The following is a 25,034-nucleotide window of genomic DNA, read 5'->3' on the forward strand; positions in this document are numbered from 1 at the left end:
ATTTGGCTTTTATTTGTTCAATAAACAATTTTTTCTTTCATCGTTTCCCATAGTAACTTGACACGGATACAGGTTGTATATTATCAATATGCTCATTTATTTTAGATCTTTACGTAATAAATTTTAGAAATATGCATTTACATTTTCATATACTTGTAGCTAATTTTCGCGTGAAACTTAATTCCTACATACACACTAGTGTGGGTGGGGTCAGCTTTGATGCCACCTCCTTTTTACAAACTCGAAATTGTTCACTTTCAGTGCCTAGCTATTTATTTTAGTACTGTTTCGTATGCTTTGATTTCCGTTTTTACGCAGTAGCTTAGAAGTATATTAAGTTAGAAAATCATTAGGTAATAATTAGTTATAATCGGTTATTAGGCAAATACAAACTGATTCGGCGGCGAGTTGAAATTTTAGTTTTATAATTCTGTATGTTGCCGTGGCATATTTTCTTTTGTTTGTTAAAATGATGTCGATAAATTTGATTGATAATTAAATTGAATTCCTTAAAGAGTATATTGCTGTATGATTTGTTTAGATTTGAAGCTGCAGCAAAAAGTGGCATTAGAGTTTATCCTTACACTTACGGCTAAATATTGGAATAAGATGCATTTACAATAAGACTCATGAATACAAAAGCGCCAGAGTTTAAAATTTAGATAAGAATGAATATAGATAAGCGTAGCAACCGAAATAATTGTAGAAGTTCAAGCCTGGTTATTGGTAAATCGTCTCGCATATAAATATAAATATATATGTTTCTATATATGTACACGATAATGAAATTGCAAATGGAATAACAGACCGACACGCGCGTTCTCACTCAGACCAACTAAAAGTACATTGAAAAAATTTACAATTTCTCTTAAAAGCTAGACAACATACACAGTTTACGCTAATTCAACAATGCAAACGCATACAACGAACGATTTAAGCTACGATAACAGATTTAGGTTTGGTACAATTTCATTCTTTTTTGCTTTTTTGTTTGTTTTCTCTATTTTTGTCGCTGATAATTACATACATGTTATATAATATACAATAATTTCTTTACAAAAAAGTCAGTCCATAGTTTTGGTTAACCAGCTCGGCATCATCCACCTGCTTCTGCTTAGATCTTCATAAAAAACCGCTCTCACAATATGCCATTCGTGTAGTACTGATACCCATCGTACAGTTTGGTTGACAAACTCTTCAATGAGTCCTGCACCAGCTGCTCCACCTTGCGTTCCATTTCCTGCTCGGTTAAATTCATGTGAAAACGTTTGCGGAGATTCTGTACGGTGCCCGAGCACCCGTTCTTAAAGCAAGGCAATTGGGCATCTGAAATGTGGAAGAGGAAGTCACGAACCGTCCTCAGAATGGACCTAACAACTCAAAACTTACTGCTACGCATGATTTCCACAAAGTTTATAATGCGGTCCATGTGCTTCCGCGCCGACATCATTCCGACCAGCAAAAGGCGGTTGAACTCGCGCCAGTGCTCCGAGCTGGTGCCACCCATGACTTCGACGAACTCGGGCGTAAGCTTAAATGGCGACTGCTCGAAGCCTGCAGGAAGAAGGAGTATTAGCATGATGTACCTTAGCTCTTCTTAGGAGTACCTACCCAAGTTCTTTGGTGAAATACTCAGAATGAAACCAAAGTCTATGTGAATGATGTGCCCGTCCGAGTGGAAGAGTATGTTGCCATTGTGCCTAGAGGCGAAGAAGGAGAAGGTTAATGCTTGTAACTGGGAATGCTAAGAACGCTATGCTATCTTACCTGTCCTTGACTTGGAGTAGATACGATATAAGACAGTAGGCAGCGCAGCTCTGGACAAAGTTCTTCTGGGCGCGCCGAAAGCTCTCGCCTGTGGGTGTTCCATACTCATCGATGAAGTAGTCCCTTAATGATTTGTTGGAGTTCTTTTTGATTTGATGCAGCGAGACGGTGTTCAGGATGGGCTCAATGAGGCCGCTGTCGTTCGACAGGCAGACGATCTTGTAGGGACGCACCCACAGATCCACTTGCTCCTCCTGCCAAATGATTTTGAACATCTGCAAGAACACATTTGAATTACTTAGTTGCCCCATCTGATAGAGAAGGATTCTTACCTCCAACAACTGGGTGGCCATCAGCTCCTGGCGCAAGTCATCGCCGCACTTGACAATAGCGGACAGTAGACGCCAGTTTTGAAGATGTCCATAGGGGGAGGACTCTCGAATAAGCTTCTCCTTCTCATGCCAGGGTTCCTAGAATAAACGATGTTGCCAATGAGTTCCCATAAACAAGGAGCCGAAAAGTTCGCGAATACCTTTAATGCTGCCGCCGAAGGATCTTCTGGGTCATTGCTGAAGGACTTTGTGTTCTCGCAGCTCAAGTTGCTGCAGTGGCGGGAGCGTACGTCGCCGATGTTAAAGACAATGGGTGGTCCTACGAGGAATATACATTTCGTAAGTACCTATTTAAGATGATATTATACCATAGCTTCCTACCTTGGTCCCTCGAATCGCACGAGTCTAGTGACATTTGCGAAATGGCATCCCTTTCGCTCACTTTTTGCATGTTAAGGTACTGCGCCGTGATCTCGTCGTCCTCCTGCGACCACACATCGTCCTCATGCAGGTGCAGACCGCCCAGGGAAAGCGCATTGGTGCCACAGCAGTTGTGGGGACCAGCATCGCCACAACCACCGCCGCCTCCCTCGCCACCGTCTGCGCCTTTTTTCCGCCGACAACTGGAGCCTTGCTGCCCGCTGCTGCAGCTGGACGTGCGGCTACAGCTCAGGTGCGGGTGCGAGTTCAGGCAGGAGCCCTCCAGGTGCTCCTCGCTCTTTGTGTGCCTCAGCGAGGGCATCATTTTGGGTATGAGCGGGGAGGAGTAGATGTCGGGCACTTCGACCACCTCGACGTATATGATATAGGGCGTCTTGTCCTTCGAGTTCAGCACGGCGGTCTTCTCCTCCGTGATGCGAACCACGTGGTGCGGAATGTACGAGTAGAGCGGCAGCCAGACGCGGGCGGGCAGGTTCTTGTTGATCAGGTTGAGCGACATGCGCAGGGCAGAGGTCTTTTCCGCCTTCGAGGGCAACGCCGTGAGGTTCTTCCCAACATTCATCAGCGCCTTCATGAACTCCTTCTGGGGCGCAGTCTTCGGAGCTCCGCAACAGCACACCGTCCGCTGGCCGAGCAGGCCGTTCACCTGGCCGCGCACAGTCTCGAAACAGGTGCAGCCATTGTCGAAGGCATGCCCCGAGTTCAGCTCGCCCAGACACAGCTTGGTGGGTGCGGCGAGAAGGGTCTGGGTGGTGAACGGAGGTTGCTGGTACATACGGTGGGATATGCTCAGCATGTGCGGAGATCGGGAATCGGCCAGCAGGACTGTGGCGTCGGACTGGGAGCGATGATGGGTCTTCTTGGCAAAGGCCACCACCGACTTGGGCTCGCTTGGGCCACCCGACCCGGACTTGAGGTCGTTCTGCACCTGCTTGTGCTCCTTCTTCGAGAATATCTCCTTCATGAGCGCCAGCTTGGACTTGCGGCTCCCCAGGGAGTCCACCTGGTAGTTGTAGGCCTCCAGGAGCCACAGGCACTTGAGCGAGAAGTCCACAGACTTGCGACACCGTATGGTCAAGTACGGATCCAGCACTTCGGCCAGCTCGTCCATTTGGATGTACATGACGATCAGCTGGGGGATGTACAGGTCGACCTCCTGGTCGGGGAAGCTGAATATCTTGTTGCCGATGAAGCTGAGCACCCCCGGCTCCTTTGAGTAGAAGAGGTAGTGCACCGCAAAGTGGATGTTGAAGACCGGGGACTCAAAGAACCGCAACAAGCCACTCTGGCCCTTTTCCGGCTTCAGCAGCACATCCGACACCGGCGCCCGTTCGCTGATGAAGTACTTGACCACTCCCGGAACCGGTAGCTTCAGTTTGTGAAGCGAGTTGATGGACGAGCTCTTGGCCAGGGCTCCTTCGCCAGCAGCATCGCTATCCGCTCCGGGTAGACGGAGGTTTAGGGTGCGTTCCTTGACCTTTACGTCGCTGGATCCGTCGGACGACGGCTTGGACTCGGCGGCGGTCGTCTGCGACTCCGTGGGCGTGGCGGCAGGGGTGTTGGCCGCTGAGCTCGCTGCTGCCGCCGCCGCTGCAGCTGCCGCTTTTTTGCTGGAGTTCGAGGTGAGCAGGCTGAAGAACTCCTTCTTCTTTGAGATGTCTGTCGGGGACTTGACTTGGTCCTGCGGAGTAGTGGCTCCAGCTCCAGCTCCACCCGACCCGTTAGCCACGGCAGCGGCTGCGGCGTGGTCCGGGTGCTCCTTCTGCTTGGCCGCATTCTTCTTCTCATGGTTCTCAATGATGCTCTGGGCCGTTCGGAAGATGGCGTTCTTGGTGGCCCCGAAGAAGTTCTTGAACAGCACCTGGTCGTTCTTGGTGCTCTCTGTGGGCGTTGGCGTTGGAGTGGCTGTGGGCGTGGGTGTGGGGGTGGCGGTGGCGGAACATGTGGGCAAGGCGCTAGGCGGTACAGATGCCGCAGCTTGCGAAGAATCGGCATCGTGGTTGACTTCCTGCTCGTCGATCACAGGTTCGATTTCGTTGGGCGCAGCTCCGATTTCGACATTGATGGCTGCCTGGGACATGTTCATGACTCGATACCGGGTCCGGTCGTCGACAGCAGCAGAGGAGTCCGGCACATCGGCAGCGTCGCCTTGGGCTTGGCCCCCTTGGTGCTGGGACATTAGTTTGGCCTGCTGCTGGGCTCGCTTCTGCTTGCGGGATGGCCGCAGCGTGCGGCAGTCCAGGTCGGTGGTGGTGGCGGCGGTGTGGGATTGATAGAAGCAGTTGTGATCCAGCTGCATTAGGCTGTACTCCTCGTCAATGGAGGTCGTTTCCATAAGGTCAACGCACTCCTCCTCGGCATCGGCTTCGGCTTCCGCATCGGCGTCCGCATCCATCTCGCCCGAATCGAGCGACTCATGTGAGTGGCATATGCGATTCAGGGAGATTTGGTCCGACTCTGAGCCACAGATGATGCCTGCGGGCGGTATAAGGTGTGTGAATGAGGAGGGGTAGCTCACATTATTGAGTCGTCGGCTACAGGAAAGCCAAAGGCTTCCCGATTGGGATTCGACTTCCACTGCTCCAATACTTACCGGAGTCGTCCGACCCCAGGCTGGTGAGGTCCTCCCGCTTTTTGCTGCCGGCACTGCTGCAGCTGTTGTTGCTGCTGTTGCCGCCGTTGCTGGAGGCGCTGCTGCTTCCACCCATCGCGGCGATCATCTCCTGGCCGTTGGCAGCCACCGATTCGCTGGACTTTGGTCGCACCCTCAACGTGGGACAGGACTCCACTGTAACGGATTTTCACTGGTTAGTCTCTGGAAGGGATTGGGTTGCTTTGTGACTTACCAACAGCACTGGGTCTGCAGATCGCCTGATGCCTTGGCACCTGATGGTGTTGGGGCGCGCTCACCACCTTCGCCGAGGGCGTGGCCGCTGTCGAGGGCGCGACGGACATCAGGGCCGGCGTGGGCGGCGCTGGGGGCGACAAGGCGGCTGTTACACTCGCCGCCGTAGTGGCAATCTTGGAGCACATATTCGCGCCGAGTATGGACGGGGAGCAGAAGGTGTTCTCGCTCTCGGCATTTGGCGACGACACTTCGACCTGTTCAAGAGACAAAGGTGGCGGTCAGTTCGGGCTCTTCCCAATCCCTAATCGCCTGGCCCTAGGCCTGGCACTCAGCTTTCTTCTGCCCTGACGACTGCGGAGCTGGCTGGAGGGGCTGCCAGCTGATAACCAGGTAGGCACACAAACATTTAGCACTGGGAGCAAGTGCCAAAGTGAACAACAATGCCAGCAACGCAACGATAAAAATATAAATAAACAGCGCATCACACACACGAAGGAACACACACTCTGCCACACGCTCGGTGCTAGATAGAGACTTAGAAACTTTCCAGGTTTTACTGCTTTCGCCGATTCGCGGGCGTGAGAGTGCTCGTACCCGTAGCGGGTGTACGGGTGTACGGGTGTGCTGGTGTATTTGCGTATGTGCATCCGACAAGGTTACGGGCACGGGATTGGACTGAGACTGGGGCTTGGGAACACTTGCAGGCCCTAAACCGATTGCCGCAATAAACTACTCGAGAGCCACTTACCTCCGGGATGCGTTGCAGGGCGCTGTCGAGGCTCCGGTTGCGGTGGTGCTGGGTGTGATTGATACGCGTATTGGTCACCTGCGAGACGGGCGGCAGCAGTATGCCCATGGACCTGAAACGACAAGACGACCAGATTAGAATCTGTTAAAAATCAATGCATCTGCTGAGGAGCGAGTCTGGCCAAGCGTTGTGCCCTGCTGCCAGATACTGCCCCCACCCCCTCGTTGCTCATCCGCTCACTCACTCACTCACTCACTTTTAATCGAACGTCGCAGTTATCATATCGTGAGGAGACTAGCCCGAACGATAAAACCCGCTGGATGTCGCGATTCCCTTCTTTTGAATTTTAATTTAAATTAAATTAGCGAATTCCCATGCTGAGGGAACAAGACGACGACGCATACGGACACGGACCGCGACCGAGAGCTCCGAAACACTGAAAACAATGCCCCTCGAGCATAAAGAAGCTCAAACACAAGCACGGAGGGGGAGGGGTTCGATCCCACGGCGAAAAAGCTGCCCGGAATGGCTGACTAATCGAGCAGCTTTCGGGGCCTTTGTGGACGGCCAGCTGGTTGGCCGTGGGAGGAGCTTGAGCGAAAGCTCGGCCCCAACGGTGACGTAGTCGCCGAAAGCTCCGAGCGGTTCGCTCGAGAGCGCGGGGTCTGTGCGAGGGTGGCTCTGGGAGTTCCCGAGGCAGAGTAGGTGCACCTTATCTTTGGCTATTACGCGAACCATTATCGGTTGTCGGCGATAAGCACTGTATTTGATAACACTGATAACCCTCCCCTATGGCCGCTACTCCCAAAGGGACCTGGCGGGAGCGGAGCACCTGACCTTCGGAGGGGAGTGGAGGCACCTAGACTGCACTATAGACTATGCACTCGTCCTACCCCGATTCTTTTTGCCCCGATTAGTATCTTAAACTATGGAACTGGTATCTGACAAGGACAACACTAAGTAGGTGCTTTGTCCTTGTCTAAAATTAAACCCTATGGTTTGTAGAGTCACAGACCCTGTCCTAGAACCATACAGGCTCCTTGCCTAGTGCATACCAAGCGGGTTCAACAATCTCCCTGCGGAAACAGCTGCCAGAGGCTTATCGCGGATGGGCAGGAAATCAAACTGGGTGATTCGCGATGTTCTCGATACAGTGGTCATGTCGGGCACTATCTCGAGCAGTGTTTGGGACTGGGGGTGCCGCACAGCTCCCGCGCTGTTCGATTGACTGGCGGGTGTCGTGCCAACAGCATTCCGGCAGCTCATTTCGCATGCAGGTGGGTCGGTGCGCTCCCTTTGGATGGCCACATCGGGCTCAATAGCTCTGTAGCGGACGGAATGTCTGGCATGTGGCTGTCGTTCAGTTTTCGCTGGCGAAGTGTCGTCGTCAGCGTGTTGATTATTCCGCTCTTCCCAGATTGCAGCGGAGGCGGGAAGTGCACCCGGCTGGGGCTCGGGTTGGGGCGCGGCGGGCGTGCAAATTCCAGGCATTCCACCCGACGTTAGATGTCTCGTTGTGTCAATTATATACGCATTTGCATTAATTTGCGCCTCTCGATCGGCAGTGGGGTGTTGGCTGGCCCTGCCCGCTTATTGTTATGGCCATCGCTCGGCCGCCCCTCACGTACCGGGCTTTACGTAATTACACCTCAAAACGCACCCGTTGAAGGCCGCCTGCCTGTTAGGCTGGTGGCTGGTGGGCTGGGGATTATGCCTTTGCGAGCCCTTGGGGCTTTCCCCAAAATCTCTCTGCCGAGTTCACGCCAACTATTTTGCATTCCGCAACTAGTCAGCCAGAGTTCAACGACTCGAGGCGAGGCCGCTCCCCGGATAATCAGGACCTGAATGCGAGTCGTGAGGTTTGTTGACCAAGCCCTGACAGGCCACTCTGTGTGCACGCCAGCCCGGCTGTCCGTCCGCCATTCATCACTCCTCCGCTGGCACTAAGTGTCATCAATAGCCCGGCTTTCCGCGCGGCACTCCAGCTGGAAATGCATCCACATCTGGATCTTTCAGCTTTCAGCTTTCCTTCTCCCCCTCCTCCGTGGATTAACAAAGAGGAGTCGAGGCTTCCGTGCGTGGTTTCGTTTTTATTTGCTCCGGGTAGTTTCCATATCATCAAGTGCCTTTGAACTTTCGGAATAGGAAGTGCGAGTGCGAGTGCGAGTACGAGGAGCTTGGGGAAATCCGCAGTTGTTGGACAAAAGTTCATCGTTTCAAAGAACAAGGAATTGAGGACAGCGGCGTAGGCAGGATATTAAGGGGGGTTTTGGGCAAATAAGGTTCTTACTTCGGTTATTGCCATTGCAAGTTGTTCCTGGGGTCATAGCATCCTGTACGGAACACGGAATGGACAGAGTGTTTTAAAGAACACACCCCTGCCTGTAGCTATGTGACTCCATTCCACTCTCAGTAGCCAAGTCTTGGCCAACAAAGGATCATAAAAATATCCAATATCCTAATTGTTTGGCAAACATTCCCATGTTTTTCTGCTTCCACGCCACTGATTGCGAGGGGGACTCGCAGAAGGAAACTCAAAGCTAACGAAATTAAGCATTGGCGGGGGAGGAAAGCTGCAACCACAAAGCGAAGCGACAATGTTGCCCCAGGCAGGTGGCAGGGAGAGTGGCTTGCCTACGACAAGGTGCGACAGGGTGGGCCAGACCTGCCCGGCCATACCTCCCACTCCGTACTACGTTCCGTACTCCTTTCTCCACCCGCTCACTCCTGCCCGGAAAACGCTCCTGTTTGCCGGCGCACGCACACAACAAGGACAGGGTGTGGCACGTCATCTGCAGACTTTCAACACAGCCAGCAGCCAGCAGCCACCATCTGTGTCTGATACAAATACACGGGTACATACACACGGCGAGGCAACAAAGCGTTTTTCGACACCGTTGAACCGGGCTCTGGTTGCTGGCCATCTGGAGAGTGGATTCCGGCGGCGGGCCAGATTATGCGGCACGTGTGCCTCCTCTCCTTGTGGTCAATTATCCTAATGTGCTGGTATTTATTCGCAATGTTAATGTCCCCGACACCTGGCAGGGCTGAGAGAGCCACTTGCATCCAATCGATAAGGTTCAGATGGATGACCAGCCACCAGATCCACTGGAGGGGAAAACCACCCCGATGGCAGAGATCCCAAACCAATTCTCCCCCAATTAGCTTGATTAAAGAGGGCTGGGAGGAATTCCGATGGAGAGGCCTTCCGATGGAGAGGGCCTTCTCGGACTCGTCCAAACTGCAATGTTGCATATTCAGTTCTCCAGTGTGCCACATGCATATACTTGGGGCACGGCTGTTGACTTGTTTATTTACTGCATTTACAATTCACAATGGAGGCGAGTGGAAGGAGAGCTCGGCACACATTGTTGATTTTTTCGCTTTCGCAAAATCTGCTCCTCCGCATCCGGATCCGCCCCTGCATCCGCTGTGCGAGTCAAGTGCACGTTCTGCATGCTCTGCCGCAGCTCCACAACCAAATGCATATGTTCGGCGAGTGCATTATTCCAGGGATTATTTACGTTTCGCACATGTGCTCATGTGGCTTCCACTCGGCCTCAAAAGCGACCTAAATAGTTCCCAAAGTTCAATAAAAACTGATGAAATTCGCACAAAACCGTATCTGCCTTTCTAGCTCCAAGGACTTGGGACAGAGGGGAATCCCCGGGGTAATGGCACCTCAATAATAACATGTTGTAAACAGGCAATGAAAATGCAAAGAGCTAGAAAGAATTGGCTTTCATGGCCAGGAGTCGAGGCTGACGCGCCTGCGTGTCGGAATCCGGGAGTCGTGGTTCTAGACTACAGACTACAGACTCTAGAGGCAACTTGCATGCCAAGTGACGTGGGGCCGACAGCCCCAGCGCTTTGACGCCATTCTGGTGGCTCCCTCGTAGGCTGGGCTATTGCCCATTAGGGCACCATTTCTGGGAGCAACCGGAGGTGGGTCATTACCTGCCAGGCGCCGTCGGGTGGCTTGCGTGCCGTGCGAATGCGGCGTCACTCTTCCGCTTTGCATTGCACCGGCAAACTACTTAGTACATCGATTCACACGCCGCTTGTTTACTGATTGGAGTCGTTGCACTCCATTCTGAGAAGAGTATTTAGGGAGATCTGATAGGCAAGGATCTCAGTCATCCAATTCTGATTTACGAATCCTTTAGGGTGTTTCTGCATCAGTTCTGCGTCCAAACCTAGGAATTCCTACTCCTTTTTGATTTATTGCACATTTCTCTGGAGAGACTTCCTCCAAAAATGCTTGGAGGCCCTGTATGGCCCACAGCGATGGCTATATCTCTGGCAATAATCACCCGATTCTTGAGCGGAATGGCTTAAACGATTTCTAGATCGATTCTGAACAAATCTGCATCAAAATCTAGCTACAAAATATTTTTCAGATTTTTTGTCAAATTTTCTGGGGGGACCCCTTCAAAAATGCATGGAGGCCCTATATGGCCCACAGCGATGGCTATATCTCTGGCAATAATCACCCGATTCTTGAGCGGAATGGCTTAAACGATTTCTAAATCGATTCTGAATAAATCTGCATCAAAATCTAGCTACAAAATATTTTTCAGATTTTTTGTCCAATTTTCTGGGGGGACCCCTTCAAAAATGCATGGAGGCCCTATATGGCCCACAGCGATGGCTATATCTCTGGCAATAATCACCCGATTCTTGAGCGGAATGGCTTAAACGATTTCGAGATCGATTCTGAACAAATCTGAATCAAAATCTAGCCACAACATATTTTTCAGATTTTTTTTCCAATTTTCTGGGGGGACCCCTTCAAAAATGCATAGAAGCCCTATATGGCCCACAGCGAAGGCTATATCTCTGGCAATAATCACCCGATTCTTGAGCGGAATGGCTTAAACGATTTCTAGATCGATTCTGAACAAATCTGCATCAAAATGTAGCTACAAAATATTTTTCAGATTTTGTTTCCAATTTTCTGGGGGGACCCCTTCAAAAATGCATTGAGGCCCTATATGGCCCACAGCGATGGCTTTATCTCTGGCAATAATCACCCGATTCTTGAGCGGAATGGCTTAAACGATTTCGAGATCGATTCTGAACAAATCTGAATCAAAATCTAGCCACAACATATTTTTCAGATTTTTTGTCCAATTTTCTGGGGGGACCCCTTCAAAAATGCATGGAGGCCCTATATGGCCCACAGCGATGGCTATATCTCTGGCAATAATCACCCGATTCTTGAGCGGAATGGCTTAAACGATTTCTAGATCGATTCTGAACAAATCTGCATCAAAATCTAGCTACAAAATATTTTTCAGATTTTTTGTCCAATTTTCTGGGGGGACCCCTTCAAAAATGCATGGAGGCCCTATATGGCCCACAGCGATGGCTATATCTCTGGCAATAATCACCCGATTCTTGAGCGGAAAGGCTTAAACGATTTCTAAATCGATTCTGAATAAATCTGCATCAAAATCTAGCTACAAAATATTTTTCAGATTTTTTGTCCAATTTTCTGGGGGGACCCCTTCAAAAATGCATGGAGGCCCTATATGGCCCACAGCGATGGCTTTATCTCTGGCAATAATCACCCGATTCTTGAGCGGAATGGCTTAAACGATTTCTAAATCGATTCTGAATAAATCTGCATCAAAATCTAGCTACAAAATATTTTTCAGATTTTTTGTCCAATTTTCTGGGGGGACCCCTTCAAAAATGCATGGAGGCCCTATATGGCCCACAGCGATGGCTATATCTCTGGCAATAATCACCCGATTCTTGAGCGGAATGGCTTAAACGATTTCGAGATCGATTCTGAACAAATCTGAATCAAAATCTAGCCACAACATATTTTTCAGATTTTTTTTCCAATTTTCTGGGGGGACCCCTTCAAAAATGCATAGAAGCCCTATATGGCCCACAGCGAAGGCTATATCTCTGACAATAATCACCCGATTCTTGAGCGGAATGGCTTAAACGATTTCTAGATCGATTCTGAACAAATCTGCATCAAAATCTAGCTACAAAATATTTTTCAGATTTTTTTTCCAATTTTCTGGGGGGACCCCTTCAAAAATGCATAGAAGCCCTATATGGCCCACAGCGATGGCTATATCTCTGGCAATAATCACCCGATTCTTGAGCGGAATGGCTTAAACGATTTCTAGATCGATTCTGAATAAATCTGCATCAAAATCTAGCTACAAAATATTTTTCAGATTTTTTTTCCAATTTTCTGGGGGGACCCCTTCAAAAATGCATAGAAGCCCTATATGGCCCACAGCGAAGGCTATATCTCTGACAATAATCACCCGATTCTTGAGCGGAATGGCTTAAACGATTTCTAAATCGATTCTGAATAAATCTGCATCAAAATCTAGCTACAAAATATTTTTCAGATTTTTTGTCCAATTTTCTGGGGGGACCCCTTCAAAAATGCATGGAGGCCCTATATGGCCCACAGCGATGGCTTTATCTCTGGCAATAATCACCCGATTCTTGAGCGGAATGGCTTAAACGATTTCTAAATCGATTCTGAATAAATCTGCATCAAAATCTAGCTACAAAATATTTTTCAGATTTTTTGTCCAATTTTCTGGGGGGACCCCTTCAAAAATGCATGGAGGCCCTATATGGCCCACAGCGATGGCTATATCTCTGGCAATAATCACCCGATTCTTGAGCGGAATGGCTTAAACGATTTCGAGATCGATTCTGAACAAATCTGAATCAAAATCTAGCCACAACATATTTTTCAGATTTTTTTTCCAATTTTCTGGGGGGACCCCTTCAAAAATGCATAGAAGCCCTATATGGCCCACAGCGAAGGCTATATCTCTGACAATAATCACCCGATTCTTGAGCGGAATGGCTTAAACGATTTCTAGATCGATTCTGAACAAATCTGCATCAAAATCTAGCTACAAAATATTTTTCAGATTTTTTTTCCAATTTTCTGGGGGGACCCCTTCAAAAATGCATGGAGGCCCTATATGGCCCACAGCGATGGCTATATCTCTGGCAATAATCACCCGATTCTTGAGCGGAATGGCTTAAACGATTTCTAAATCGATTCTGAATTAATCTGAATCAAAATCTAGCTACAAAATATTTTTCAGATTTTTTGTCAAATTTTCTGGGGGGTCCCCTTCAAAAATGCATGGAGGCCCTATATGACCCACAGCGATGGCTATATCTCTGGCAATAATCACCCGATTCTTGAGCGGAAAAATGCAAGGAGGTCCTATATGGCCCACAGCGATGGCTATATTTATGGCTTTGGCAATAATCACCCGATTCCCATCCACAATTCATAAGAGACTACTTACCGAAAGTCCAGACTCAAGTTTCTTTGGTGTGTCGAAATACGTTTGGGCGGATTCGCGCCGTTGCCTGATCCGGCGGCAGCTGGTCCTCCGCTTGCCGACTGCGCCACACTGAGATTGAGGCGCCCGTGAACCGAGGGCATCGATTGGTTGAACCCCCGACTCAGGCTGAGGCGCGGCTTGGAGTAGCGCGTGTGCTTGGGCGTGCTGGCCGCGGAGCTGGTGGTGGCCGTCGCCGAGGGCATCTGTCCGCCGATGGGCAGCGTGACCGGAGTGGCCATTAGAAAGGCGGGTATATAGTTTCCGTTTCCGTTGCCGTTGCCTCCGTCCGAGCCCAAGGAGGAGAGGGTAGTGGTGGAGTTGGAGTGCGGCTCGCAGGTGATGGCCAGCGACGAGGAGTCGCAGGTGGCGGACGAGGAGCTGTGCAGGCTGAGGCTGGGACTGGGATGGCTGGCCGAGGCCGTGGCGGAGGCGGAGACCGAGGTCGCCGAGTTGAGTCCCTCCGCGACCGTCGGACTGTGCACCACGGTGCTGTTGCTGTGCTCGCTGGAACTGGTGCTTGTGCAGGCGGCCGTCGAGTGCTCGGAGAGATCTTCGTCGTCCGCCGTCGTCGATGGTGGTGGTGGTGGGCAAACCCAGGTGTCACTCATCTCCAGGTTGGCGTTGTCGCCACCCGCGGCAGTCGCCGCTGCCAGCGACTTCCCGTTCATGTTGAAGTCGGAGAGTGACTCCGGAGGGCTGGACAGGCGCACCGTGGCCGGCACGCAGTGGTCCACGACATCGACTCCTGCGGGGAGGCCAGCCGGGGCAGACGCCGCCGGCTCCTCCACCGCCACCACCACAACCGAGGGGTACAGCTTGTTGGCCGTCTCGATTTCGCGGATGTGCCGGTAGTACTGATAGCCGCTGCTCTGGGCCACCGGCTTCTTCTTGGCCACCCCGCCGCTGATGCTGATGCTGGCCAGGCTCTGTTTGGCCTCCGCGGGGGCAGCTCCGTTGGCCGCCCCGTTCGGCGGGTTGCAGCTGGCGGCGCTGCTCTTCTTGCCCTTAAATGCAGATATGACGGAGTTCATTGTGGTTCGGAGTGGAGCGGGAGCGGGTGCTGGCGATGGGCAGGGCAGGGGAACTGGTTCGCTTCGGTCCTGGGTGAGTGGTTCCGAGGGGTCTCTTATACGGCTAGATACGCAGTTCTCTGTGGCACAACCTTGGAATTGCTCGTGTGTTCCATTGCTCGGCGATGTCTCCCAAATAGAATTATGCGCCGGCCAGTTGAGTCATGCCCCTTGGCTCAGCTCTGGGTTCGGTCACCTCCGGTTGTTTCCACGGAGCGTGTGGCCCTCATATCGCCGTTCGGGGTGCTATTGCTGCGAAAGATAAACAAAATTGGTGTCAATTAGTAATTTTCAATCAATTGGGGCGAACTGGGCGAGTTCGCGCTGCATTGTTCTCCGACTCTGGCGCGTGTGCCTCTTGTTCCTCCCAAGAACTCCCCTCCCCCCTCCCAGACGGGCCATTTCCTCCGCTGAGGACCGTGTACCGCAGGCCGAACACACGCATACGCCCGAGTGGCGTAAGCAGCGGAAAATAAACATGAACTGCCGGGGAGATAAATTCAAATACGAACCACGTCTATAAATCAGCACCTAGCAGCTAGGCAGCCTCTCTGAAGATTCGTCCGCCGGGCGTTGCACCCGCGACCTTAAAAGCCCGAACAGGTGCTGGTTTTCGGCCCTGCCTTGACCCATTTCGGCGCCACTGAGACGACGGTTTCTCTTTGTTTCCGCGCCGTCCGAGAGCGGAAACTGGGACGTGGGAATGAGCAGGTGGCAGGGGGCAGGTGGCAGGGGGCAGGTGGCAGGCGGCCGGTGGGGTGGGCTGGAGCCTCGGCCGAGATCCGTGGCATCCTTTCTCTTATCAATGCCGGCCCATCGCCCCCATACCCTCAATGCCCCGCAGCTTCAATTTGAATTTCATGAGCTGGCGACCTGACCCCAATTCCGCCTCCGCCCCCAGCCCCTCCGTTCGCAAATCTCTCCGGCGCGGCGCTAATTACCTCCGAAGACGGCCACTGCACGCAAGTGATTCACGTCAGCCGTGACAGAATACCTTTTATTATCTGTGACGCACCGAGGAACTGTGATTTTCCGCCAAACGGAAATGAATGTCGCCAGCCATTGGGGGCTCCTAGTTCTGCCCAAAGATGCAGGACGTCTGCCGGCGTGCGTGGTAACCTTGGAAGGCTCTTTCCCCCCTGGATCTGGTCCTCTGCCCCCCACTCCCGTGCGTCACGACTTGAAATGGCCTACAACACTTGCGGAAAGCAGCGGCCGACACTCCCCACTGGCCCCAGATGGACGAGAACATTCTTTCGATTCGGGGACGGGCCGATGAACGATATCTTTCCGGGGGCAGGCGGATCACACGCAAGCACTGCCGCCGTGCCTATGCCCGGCCCGACCCTGCCCGGCCTGGCCCGGCCCGGAGTGCTGTAATAATTAAAATTGTATAACGCTGGCCGCGAGAGTGTGCGGAGGAGAGCGAGACAAGAATGCGGGCGGCACTAAAAATAATTCCGCCCGAGGGCCGAGGGGGTACAAGGGGGGGAATTTGGAATTTGGTTTCACGAACCCCACATGCCGGGCAGTGCTGATTTGAGTTGCGAGGATGACTCGACTCGGCCAAGGACCCTCTCGAGGGCCCCTGTAACCCGACTCGGGCTGATCCAATTTCACAACCACCGAGTGTGGGAACCACTCCTCGGAGACTCTGCGGAGGGCAGGTCCTCCGACAAGTACCCAGGCGTAACCGAATCCAGGGCCGTGGCCTGCTGGCCGATCAGCGAATCATTTTGGAACCAAAACTGGTTTTCCACTTGCCCTGACCCGACTTCCCTGCTCTGACTCTTGCGGGGCTGTTGCCCAATCCCCCAATCCGACAATCCGACAATTGTTCTGCGGCGAAGGCGGCCTTGACGGTCGGCCACGCTCCACTGTACCGGTGCTAGCTACCGACTGGTAGCCCAAAGACGACTCTCGACCTGGCAGCTCAGAGCCGCAAATCGAAAACAATCTCGGAATGTGCTCTTTGGAGCAGCGCGCTAGAAGCTGTTTTATTGCTCGAGTCAGCAAAAGTCATGAGTTCAATGGCAATCAAGGCGAGAATGCCTGGTATTTGGATCCGAGACCCGGCCCACAGGCAGATGGTGTTCCCTCCGCACAAGCCGTACACCCAGGCCGCCAATCAATCACAGCTCCGGAGCCCATCCCAAGCCATCTCAGCGGCCGACAAACGAGTTTTCCCCACAACCCCATCGAGACGGAGGAAAACTCCGCTGGCTCGGGAACTGCATTCGGCGGCCACGAAAATTGAAACATTAGCTTGAATTTCCATTCGGCGCTGGTCCGGAAGTGAGTGTCGCACTCCCCAAAAACTGGTTCAGCCTGGGACCTGCTCCCAACCGACTCTCGAAAGGCCAATAAATATTTCGCTCTGGCTTTGGCTCAGTGAGTGGGCAATCGAAGTCATTAAAAGCCAATAGCCACGGGCCGGATCGCTCTGCGGAGCACTTCCTGCGACTGCTTGGGGCACATGCCCTTTCCAGAATCAGGTGCTCCCATTCCAGCAACCAGAGATAGCGTTGGCCAGCCCAGAGGTCCGATTGTTTGGGAGAATGTATCAAGCATTGTGTGACTCCAGCTGCGGATCGAGCAGCTGCGAGCTGTGGCGCTGTGGAGCTATGGGGCGGTGGAGCAGGGGGGGCTGGGGAGCTGCGGCTTGCGCAAGTCACTCACATCACAGAAAACCGCACAGCTGTGCGGCCTCAGCTTTCGGCTCGCAATCTGCGCCGTGTTTTCGTTCGAGAAACGCAAAGAGCCGGGGCATCCCGGCCAGCGTCTCGGACTGGGAACGGCGTTCGGAGGCAACTGTCAACGAACTCGGCAGCCTCGGCGGGCAGATCCCTCCTCTGGCGCCTTAATGAGCCGCGAAATGCAACTTTCAATTGCAGCTGCAACGGCCTGCAATCGCAGATCGTTAGAGTGGCTTCTGGGTCGCATTCTGAGCATAATTTGGCTCAAATAGGAACACAGCGGTGGGGGGCAGCTGCGGAGCATTCCTCGAGTCGGGCGTCTTCGCAATTTCATGCTCCATGTCGGGCTCCTCCCTCCCCCCAGCCGCTCAAAAGATGCAATTATTATTTCATGTTCTACATAACTCGCCTTGCCTCGAGATGCACTGCGTTTGAGGAGCAGCGGATTTCGGCAGCCCCCTGGGAGTCCACCATCCATCCTCCCAAGGGACTTTTTTAATTGCTGGGCCATTTAGGAGCCGGGCCAGCATCCGGATGCGGAGCCCCCGTGGAGCAATAGCTGATACAGAATAGCTGGGGGACTCTGAGGAGAGGCCGAGATTGCGACGAGAACGGAGAACGGAGCTCGTTTTAATCAAATTCCATGGCTGCTGAGGCGCAGGCGCAGGGCGTGGCTGCTGGCGGGAGCATGAATGCGAGATGTATGCAAAACTCATGCCTTCGTAGCGTACTCGGCGGATACACACGGCTCATACACACAGTTCTGAATGAACCCGCAAGTGTACGGCGCGAGTCGGAGGAGGAGGGCTCCAAGTCGGGGACCGATACCATCGCTGGCCTTTCAGCGATTGTGTTTCCAGCTAATTAGCATTTCCAAAAAATGCGAGACGCAACAGTTTGTCGGGCTTGTGTTTGGCGTTGAATAACTAACTGTAACAGGCCGCCCCTCGAAGTGGCCTGCCCCCCGGAATCTGCGACCCGGCGGCCCCGTTTTTTCGACACTTTCTCGTGGCGAAGGTCGCGTTCGATGGATACCGTTTCGGATATGCAAATGGGGAGTCGCAATCGCCAGAGAGTGGCGAGCTAGTTCCTCCTTGGTTTCAAACTGGGTCTTTGGCTTTTACAAGCTGGCTCTTGCAACAAGCGGCACGCGACCCGGTCCTCCAGTAGGTGCAACTTGGTGGAGTCGGGGTGCGGGATTCCACTGCAAGAGTGGCTCGCGAAAGAAAGTCAAAGCGGAGTGGCTGGTCCGCCAGTTTCGCACTCGAGCTGGAGTGCGCCACGGATTTCGAGGGGCATGCAGCAAACTAATGTGGCAGAAGGCTCTCAACTCTGGCACCGTTTGGAGCCAAACCACAGCAGCAGCAGCCGTTACGGAGATTACGCTCGAGTGCAATAACGAATCTAGAGTTTCACATTCCGCTGGTGCTGCTGGTGATGTGCGGTTATAAACCGCAAACAGCCAGCACCAGATACAGATACAGATACAGAGATACGCTGTTAGAGGCGCAGATACTCTAGCTTCGGATCTCGCTCCGCCAAGATATTCGCGGCGAACGAGCTTGTTTGAACGGCGCTATCAAGGTCGTCCCAATCAGACACACACACCAGCCCGCTTCCACCTCGTTGAGTAACTTTTCAAAATAATTCGACCGCAGTCGATGTAGAACCGAAGCCGCCGCTCTGGTCAAGGCGAGCAGTCACGCCGAGCTCGAGTGAGAGCTCGTTGGGTCTCCCCCGAAAAAAGGGGAGCTCCAAGCCCGCCTCGCAGGGTTCAAGTCCGGGCACCAAGCCAAGGCAGCGAGGTGCACTGGCAGGCCGAATGATATCTAGCATCCAGCTACCACAAGTTATCTAATCTCGAGACACAAGCCGGGCTATCTCCACCTCCCCGAGTCAACAAGCCCCGTGCTCCGCCCGAGCTACTGGCCCGAGCACTCGCAAGTCTCCAAAATCAGTTAATTAAAGTGTCTAATTGGGCAAATCCACTTGCCTTGGCCCGAGCCCGGGCGGGAGTTGTGAACTGCAGCGAACTTGAAGTACCTCGCACTCACCTCCGTTCGATTGGAGCTGTGGTCTGCCCGGAGTCTTTCCCACGGAGCTGGGCCTCCGTCCAAGAGGGCCTAGTCGCCTAGTCCAAGTCGAATCCATTATGAGCGGCGATGTCACACAGCATTAACTCTCCGATGCACTGAGGAGCGGGCAGAGCCCAGCCAGCGGAGCAGCCAGAGTGCAGAGGGAAAGCCTAATGGCCGTTTCCCATCTCTGAACCGGTGGGGGAAAGTTGGTTGCACAACCGATGGGGCGGGCGGGAAAAGCCGCGGCGTTCCACTCGATTCCCCACCAGTCCCCTGCGCAGATGTTTCTTCAATATTTTCACCAATTCACCAATTAAGGCAATTAAGACGCCAAACTGAAACCGAAAGCAGCACCATTATCGCCCGGTGGCCGGAGGAAAGTTCTGTCTCCATCTCCATGGCGAGAAAGCCATCCAATCGAATAGAAACTAGCCGAGGCTGCAGGCTGTTTGGGATGAGAGGCGGAAGAGCGCCAGAACGGAAGTGAGTTGCTTCCGATTGTCCGCGACTGTGCTCACTGGATGCCCGAAAGAAAAGCCTATTTGCGTCTCAGAGTGCGTGCCTGGACTTTGGCCGGATGGATGCCCACGAGACTTATCAGTGGCTCCCCCGCCGTCCCATTTCCTCGGACATGATACAGTGCAGCCGCCGACAATCACGACTCGGACCAAAATAAGTCGCGATGAATCGGTGGGCGTTGTGCTGATAATCGGTCTATATACGGGCGCTGTGCTCGCCGATGGCTCGGTTTCTGTCGGCTTCTGTCTGACTCAAGTCCCCTCCGCTCGGAGCCACACCGATCGAAGCAGCCCTGAGCTCCCCACTCAACCAGCACTCCCACTCGCACAGTCATACTCGCTCCCGACCTGGTCATGAGATCACTGCTGGGAGTTCTCGTGTGGATGCTACTTTTCGGACTGATCAAGAAGCCATGCCCCCGACTCCTCGAGATGGTGCTGGTCCGCGCCCTGTGCCGCCTCTGAGCCCCCGGACCGTGCTCCGGAACCGGCACGTCGTGGCCCAGCCCTGCCTGGTGGCGCCCCTGCCGTACCTCAACTTTCTGCGCCACCTGAAGACGAACGTCTTCAAGCGCTACGGCATGCGCCGCCTGCTCCAGGAAGCCCCTCCCTTGTGGGACGCCCTGACGAAGGCCCAGAAGAGGAGCTTCGAGCCAGAGGTAAGTCCATCCGTCTCCCAGTTCCCAGCCAGTGGCTCATTGTTCTTCTGTCTGCAGCGAGTCGTGTCTCGAATGGTGCGTCAGGCCAAGGCGAATCGGGCTAGGAGGCTGCTCTTCCGGAGCCGACAAGGCCAGACCGGCCGGGGCTCCACGAAGGTCCGGCGCCCCATCTACGACAAGCGTCCGGTGCCGCTGAGACGCAGGAAGCGGGCAAGCAAGCCCAAGAGCAAAGACCAGGAGAGGGGGAGTCGCAGACCCCCTTCCCAGTAGGAAGACCTGGAGACCCAGAGACACACTTAACACCCATGACTACAGCTATCTTTTACCTTACTACCCACTGCCCAGTTCCCATCGCCCATCGCCCAGTTCCCGTTCTTTTCCCCAACAGACTGACCCACTGGCAGCGCCAGTCATTAGCTGGTAATGCGAGCTGCCCCAGCCCGAGTGGACGGGGTCGAGTCAAGAACCCCGCTTAGACTGCCAGCCACTGGGTCTCAGCCGATGAACTCTGTCGTTACGTAACTCGGGCTGTGCGTGGGCCGCTCTCCGTCTCCACCTTCGTCTCTGGATAGCGCCAACAAATACCCAAATACCGCCAAGACTTTCACTTTCTGCACCGACTTTGGACGTTTTCGCATCTCGCCCTGGGCTGTCTTTCCCCCTGAGGAGGAGCACCCACAGCCGGGCTGGGCGACAGTACTTCCGGTCGTTCCTGCTTGCACCGGACTTGCTGTTTTCTGTTTTTTGTTTCATACACAAGCTCCAAATTGTTTGTTTGGCTTTCAGCCCATGACGTCACCTTTCGCACTGAAGTAACCGAGGGCGGTCGAGCTGGGATTTCGGAGAAGCAGTTCGAGCTACCTGGCGACCTTGCTTTGTTTCTGTTTCGGGCTGATCGCAGGTGGGACAAGCGAGTCACTTCGGGGAACCCTGGAAGAGGTGATTAGAGCTGATGGGATCGATTCCCCGAATGTTTGCTGCCGAGAACGCAGACAGCGGGCCTTATCGAAGCCCCTCCCGCCCCGCCTCCGAACAAGCCACTTTCTGTTTGTCAATAAATTATTTATCAATTTTAATTTCCGCCTCGGAGAGCGGGCCACGACGGCAAGTGGTGGCTTCCAAACAGAAATAGCAACACCAGCTCCGAACGAATTCCAGTTCAAAGCTCGGCTTGCCATCATTGGAGTGATCGGAAACTGGTTGGCTTCCCGTTTCGGACGCCGACTGGACCTCTTCACCGAAGCTCTGATTGCAGAGCCAATTGCCGCGCTCAACTAACTCGAAACTAAGGCCCAGAGCCAGCTATTTGGCAACGTCTGCCGACGACGCAACGTGCAAGGTAGCTACAGGTAGGCAGGTAGATTGACAGCTGTTGCAGCTCTCCGCTTATGTCATAGTTATCGCCGCTCGAAAGAGTAATTACAGTTTAATTGCCCTGTCCCGCTGACTGCTCCCCCTATCTGGGTCCCGGTTACATCGGCGTGCTCACCTCTTTCTGTTTTCTTTTTTATAAAACTTCCAGAGGCTTTCGATCTGGCGGGAGAAGTTATCTAAGCTGCCACACAACACCTTCGACATTCCACACTCCACATTCCGAAGCGAAACGAAACGAAATCGAGCGCAATGCCTTCTAGAGGCAACCCGAATCGGAGTCAAGCCCAGCTCAGCGGCAGAACAACAGTTTCCACTGTCGACCGCTCCGCTCCGCTCTTTGTTTCCGTTTGGCTCCCAGCGCTTGTTTACGCTGCGGTTCTGTTTTTGGCTCCGCACTGGCCACGCACTGGCATTTGTTTTGCTTTTTCGCCAGCCACTGCTGCCCCGTTCCGCGGGAGTTCATCGACTCGGCGCCCTGGTCTTCGGCCGCAGCGCAGACCCGCTCGCCTTGGATTCAAATGCAACCGATTTTCGCAATCGCCTAAGCTGGCTTACGGGCTTATCGATGGGATTCCAGTGGACTCTGCTGGACTCGGGGAGCGGCTAGACCGCCCCGGTGAGTCAATGAACTGGGGGAGTGCCCGAGGAGAGTGCCAAGAAGGCATCAAGTTGGGCAACTGAGATCCCAAATGAGAACTAAATACCAAGTGCCAGACTTCCGTGTTTCTATTTCCATTTGGCGGATGACTCTTTTATTGGCAATGTCAGTGCCTCTTCCTAAATGCGTGGCTAGTACGACAAAGGAAGACTAAATAGAAAACAATCATTTCCAAAAGAAAATATAAATATAAATATATGAATAATATAAATATATATATATTTTCTATAGATTTGTTTTCTTTCAAGGCAGATGTTTCGGGAGACAAATTAATACAAACTGAGGACACAAAACTGGCTAATTATTTAAATATGAATCAAAAAATATATCATTAGATGGTGGATTCGTACTCTAGGTCTGGAGCTACGAGTTTTGAAACCTATTACTGAAAAACATCACTGAAACGGCCATAACTCATCTCAAGACGAACCGATATTCGCAAAATATTAGCCACTTTTCGAAAAAATAGATACTCTCGCCTTTAAAAAAATGAGTCTCTAAAAATACCCATGTTGATTTATTTTTAGGACCTCTCCATTACTAATTTGTTTAAAAATACTACCATTCTAACCACCATCATATGGTTGAGTCCAAAGTGCAGCGAGGAGGAACCCCGACCTCTAGAGCGGAAGGAAGCAGCGCACAACCGACCGGGTAAACAAGGGAATCGTACCGAGAAGAGGAACAAAACAAGGGCGGATTCCCATTCCCGGCCAGATACGAATAAAAAACGAAAAGCAAAAACAACAAAAAACAAAAACAGAAGCAACAGAATGGTGATTAATGGCCTTATCACGCACTAGGAAATTAATGAATAATGCATGTATAGAGTCTGGAGGAAGACATACCTCGATAGTCCTTGGAAGGGTAATCCAAATCCGCAACTGGCTGGTGAGATGAATCCGCGATAGGGAGGGCTCGTTCGACTTTCACTTGCTGGCTGGCGCTGGCTGGCTTTCCACGGTGGAAATCAGAAATCAGAAATCGGAATAGGAAATCACAAACAGAAATTCCTATTATTATCGCCGCGATTCACACAGACAGACACTGCGAGTGCCGAGTACCGAGTACCTGAATGGCAGGTGAGATGGAGGCGCCACTGCGACACTATGCCACCTTAACGAGCTGCATCGTATTGTGCTATTGTTGCTCTACTCGGCTGCCTTGCTTTCCGCCTGCCTTTCGTTTGGCTTTCTGGCTACCCAGCAATAAACAATTGAATTTCGTTGTTGCACAAGCACTGGCACTACTACAACCACAACTACACACAACTACAACTACAGTCACCGCAGCACTACTACCAGCGCAGCCCACTCACACGGACGCGCAAATCTGGATAGTGTGCGTGCGAAAATTCGCCCGACGCGTCCGACGACGTCGAGAAATCACAATTCGCCGAGGCGACACTTGTTTCAATATTTGGCCAGCCTTTGGCCGTCTATTTGCCAGCCAATCTTGGGGGGCAATTAATTTAAAATAAGTTGTGTAGATTTACGCGCGTTTGTTTTTGCAACGAGGGACGACGAGACAGTACGACGTCGGACACACAGTACACGAACAACAACACCAAGGAACAAAAAGAGACGCGCCCATGTAGTGTGTATACAAGGGAATTGAACTTGGGCAGGCACTCGGCTGCTGTTGCTGCTGCTGGGCTCCGCAGATGCAATCACTCGCGTGGATTATTAATGCCGCGGCACTGGCAATCGCTCAAAAGGGGAAATCAGACTTCTTGTACTCCCACAACGAAAACAAATTACGCGATCTAGCGTCGACACGTCCAACGCAGTTGACTTTTTTTCTCAGTGTGACCGTTGCCATCAAACTATTTTTCCCCAAGGGGTTTTTCTGGGAACCGTATTTTCTGGTATTTTTTTATTGGTCCCTCTATTGTTGTGAGCGGGAGGGAAATAATACCTCTCGCTTGCACGCAACTGTACAATGCTCTTCGTTCAGCCTAACCGGTTCAAAAACTTGTATTATATTTCTATTTTTATTTTCCTAGCTCTATTTTTAAAAATGAGATATTATAATAAAGTATTTAGTTTATTTTTTTGTTAAAACTTTTAATCTAATACGAACCGGTTATACGGATTTGGCAGAAATGCACTAGCGCCTCTTAACGAAACTGAATGCGGTCGCACTAATCAACGAATTTTAAAAAACAATATTTTTCAAAGTGCATTGATTGATTTATGATTTTAGTTCTATATATCTTACATAGTTTTCTATTTGGGAACACATATTTTAGGTTTTTATTGCAACATTTAAATTTTTATACTTTAGGCAGAAAAAAATACTTATCCTTATTAAAAACCTTTACCTGTTCTTAACTTTAAATATTTTTTTAAAGATTTCCATTTAATTATGTGAAAATATATAGTCCGAGATTTGGGAGTATCTGAACCCCCCACATTAAAATGAACCAGCTTGTAGATATTTTATTGTTCTGGAAAGAAGATAAAAGCAATAAGAGACTATCTTTGTTATTTATTT

At 51.9% G+C, this 25,034-nt stretch overlaps 2 protein-coding genes across 3 annotated transcripts; one reads left to right on the forward strand and one right to left on the reverse strand.

Annotated features, from left to right (window-relative positions):
- Positions 1 to 73: 73 nt before the first annotated feature.
- Positions 74 to 24,354, reverse strand: fwd (phosphatidylinositol 4-kinase beta fwd). Of its 2 annotated transcripts, XM_017235574.3 has the most exons (12): positions 23,387 to 24,354; positions 13,447 to 14,807; positions 6,137 to 6,248; positions 5,387 to 5,642; positions 5,134 to 5,328; positions 2,481 to 5,015; positions 2,300 to 2,418; positions 2,100 to 2,237; positions 1,768 to 2,042; positions 1,612 to 1,700; positions 1,390 to 1,554; positions 74 to 1,326 (listed from the first exon to the last, which is right to left on the reverse strand). In XM_017235574.3, the coding sequence occupies exons 2-12, from the start codon at positions 14,514 to 14,516 to the stop codon at positions 1,139 to 1,141; spliced, it is 5,142 nt and encodes a 1,713-aa protein (XP_017091063.2). In that variant the 5' UTR covers positions 14,517 to 14,807; positions 23,387 to 24,354; the 3' UTR covers positions 74 to 1,138. The 2 variants fall into 2 exon arrangements, with proteins under 2 accessions (XP_017091063.2, XP_017091065.2); XM_017235576.3 differs by lacking the exons at positions 13,447 to 14,807; positions 23,387 to 24,354 and adding an exon at positions 6,393 to 6,559.
- On the forward strand, positions 20,156 to 21,582 carry ddbt (deadbeat). The gene is made up of 2 exons (XM_017235579.3): positions 20,156 to 20,506; positions 20,564 to 21,582. The coding sequence occupies exons 1-2, from the start codon at positions 20,261 to 20,263 to the stop codon at positions 20,774 to 20,776; spliced, it is 459 nt and encodes a 152-aa protein (XP_017091068.2). The 5' UTR covers positions 20,156 to 20,260; the 3' UTR covers positions 20,777 to 21,582.
- Positions 24,355 to 25,034: the final 680 nt, after the last annotated feature.

The sequence above is a fragment of the Drosophila bipectinata genome, chromosome 3L, assembly GCF_030179905.1.
Source record: "Drosophila bipectinata strain 14024-0381.07 chromosome 3L, DbipHiC1v2, whole genome shotgun sequence".
Classification (NCBI taxonomy): Eukaryota; Metazoa; Arthropoda; class Insecta; order Diptera; family Drosophilidae; genus Drosophila; species Drosophila bipectinata.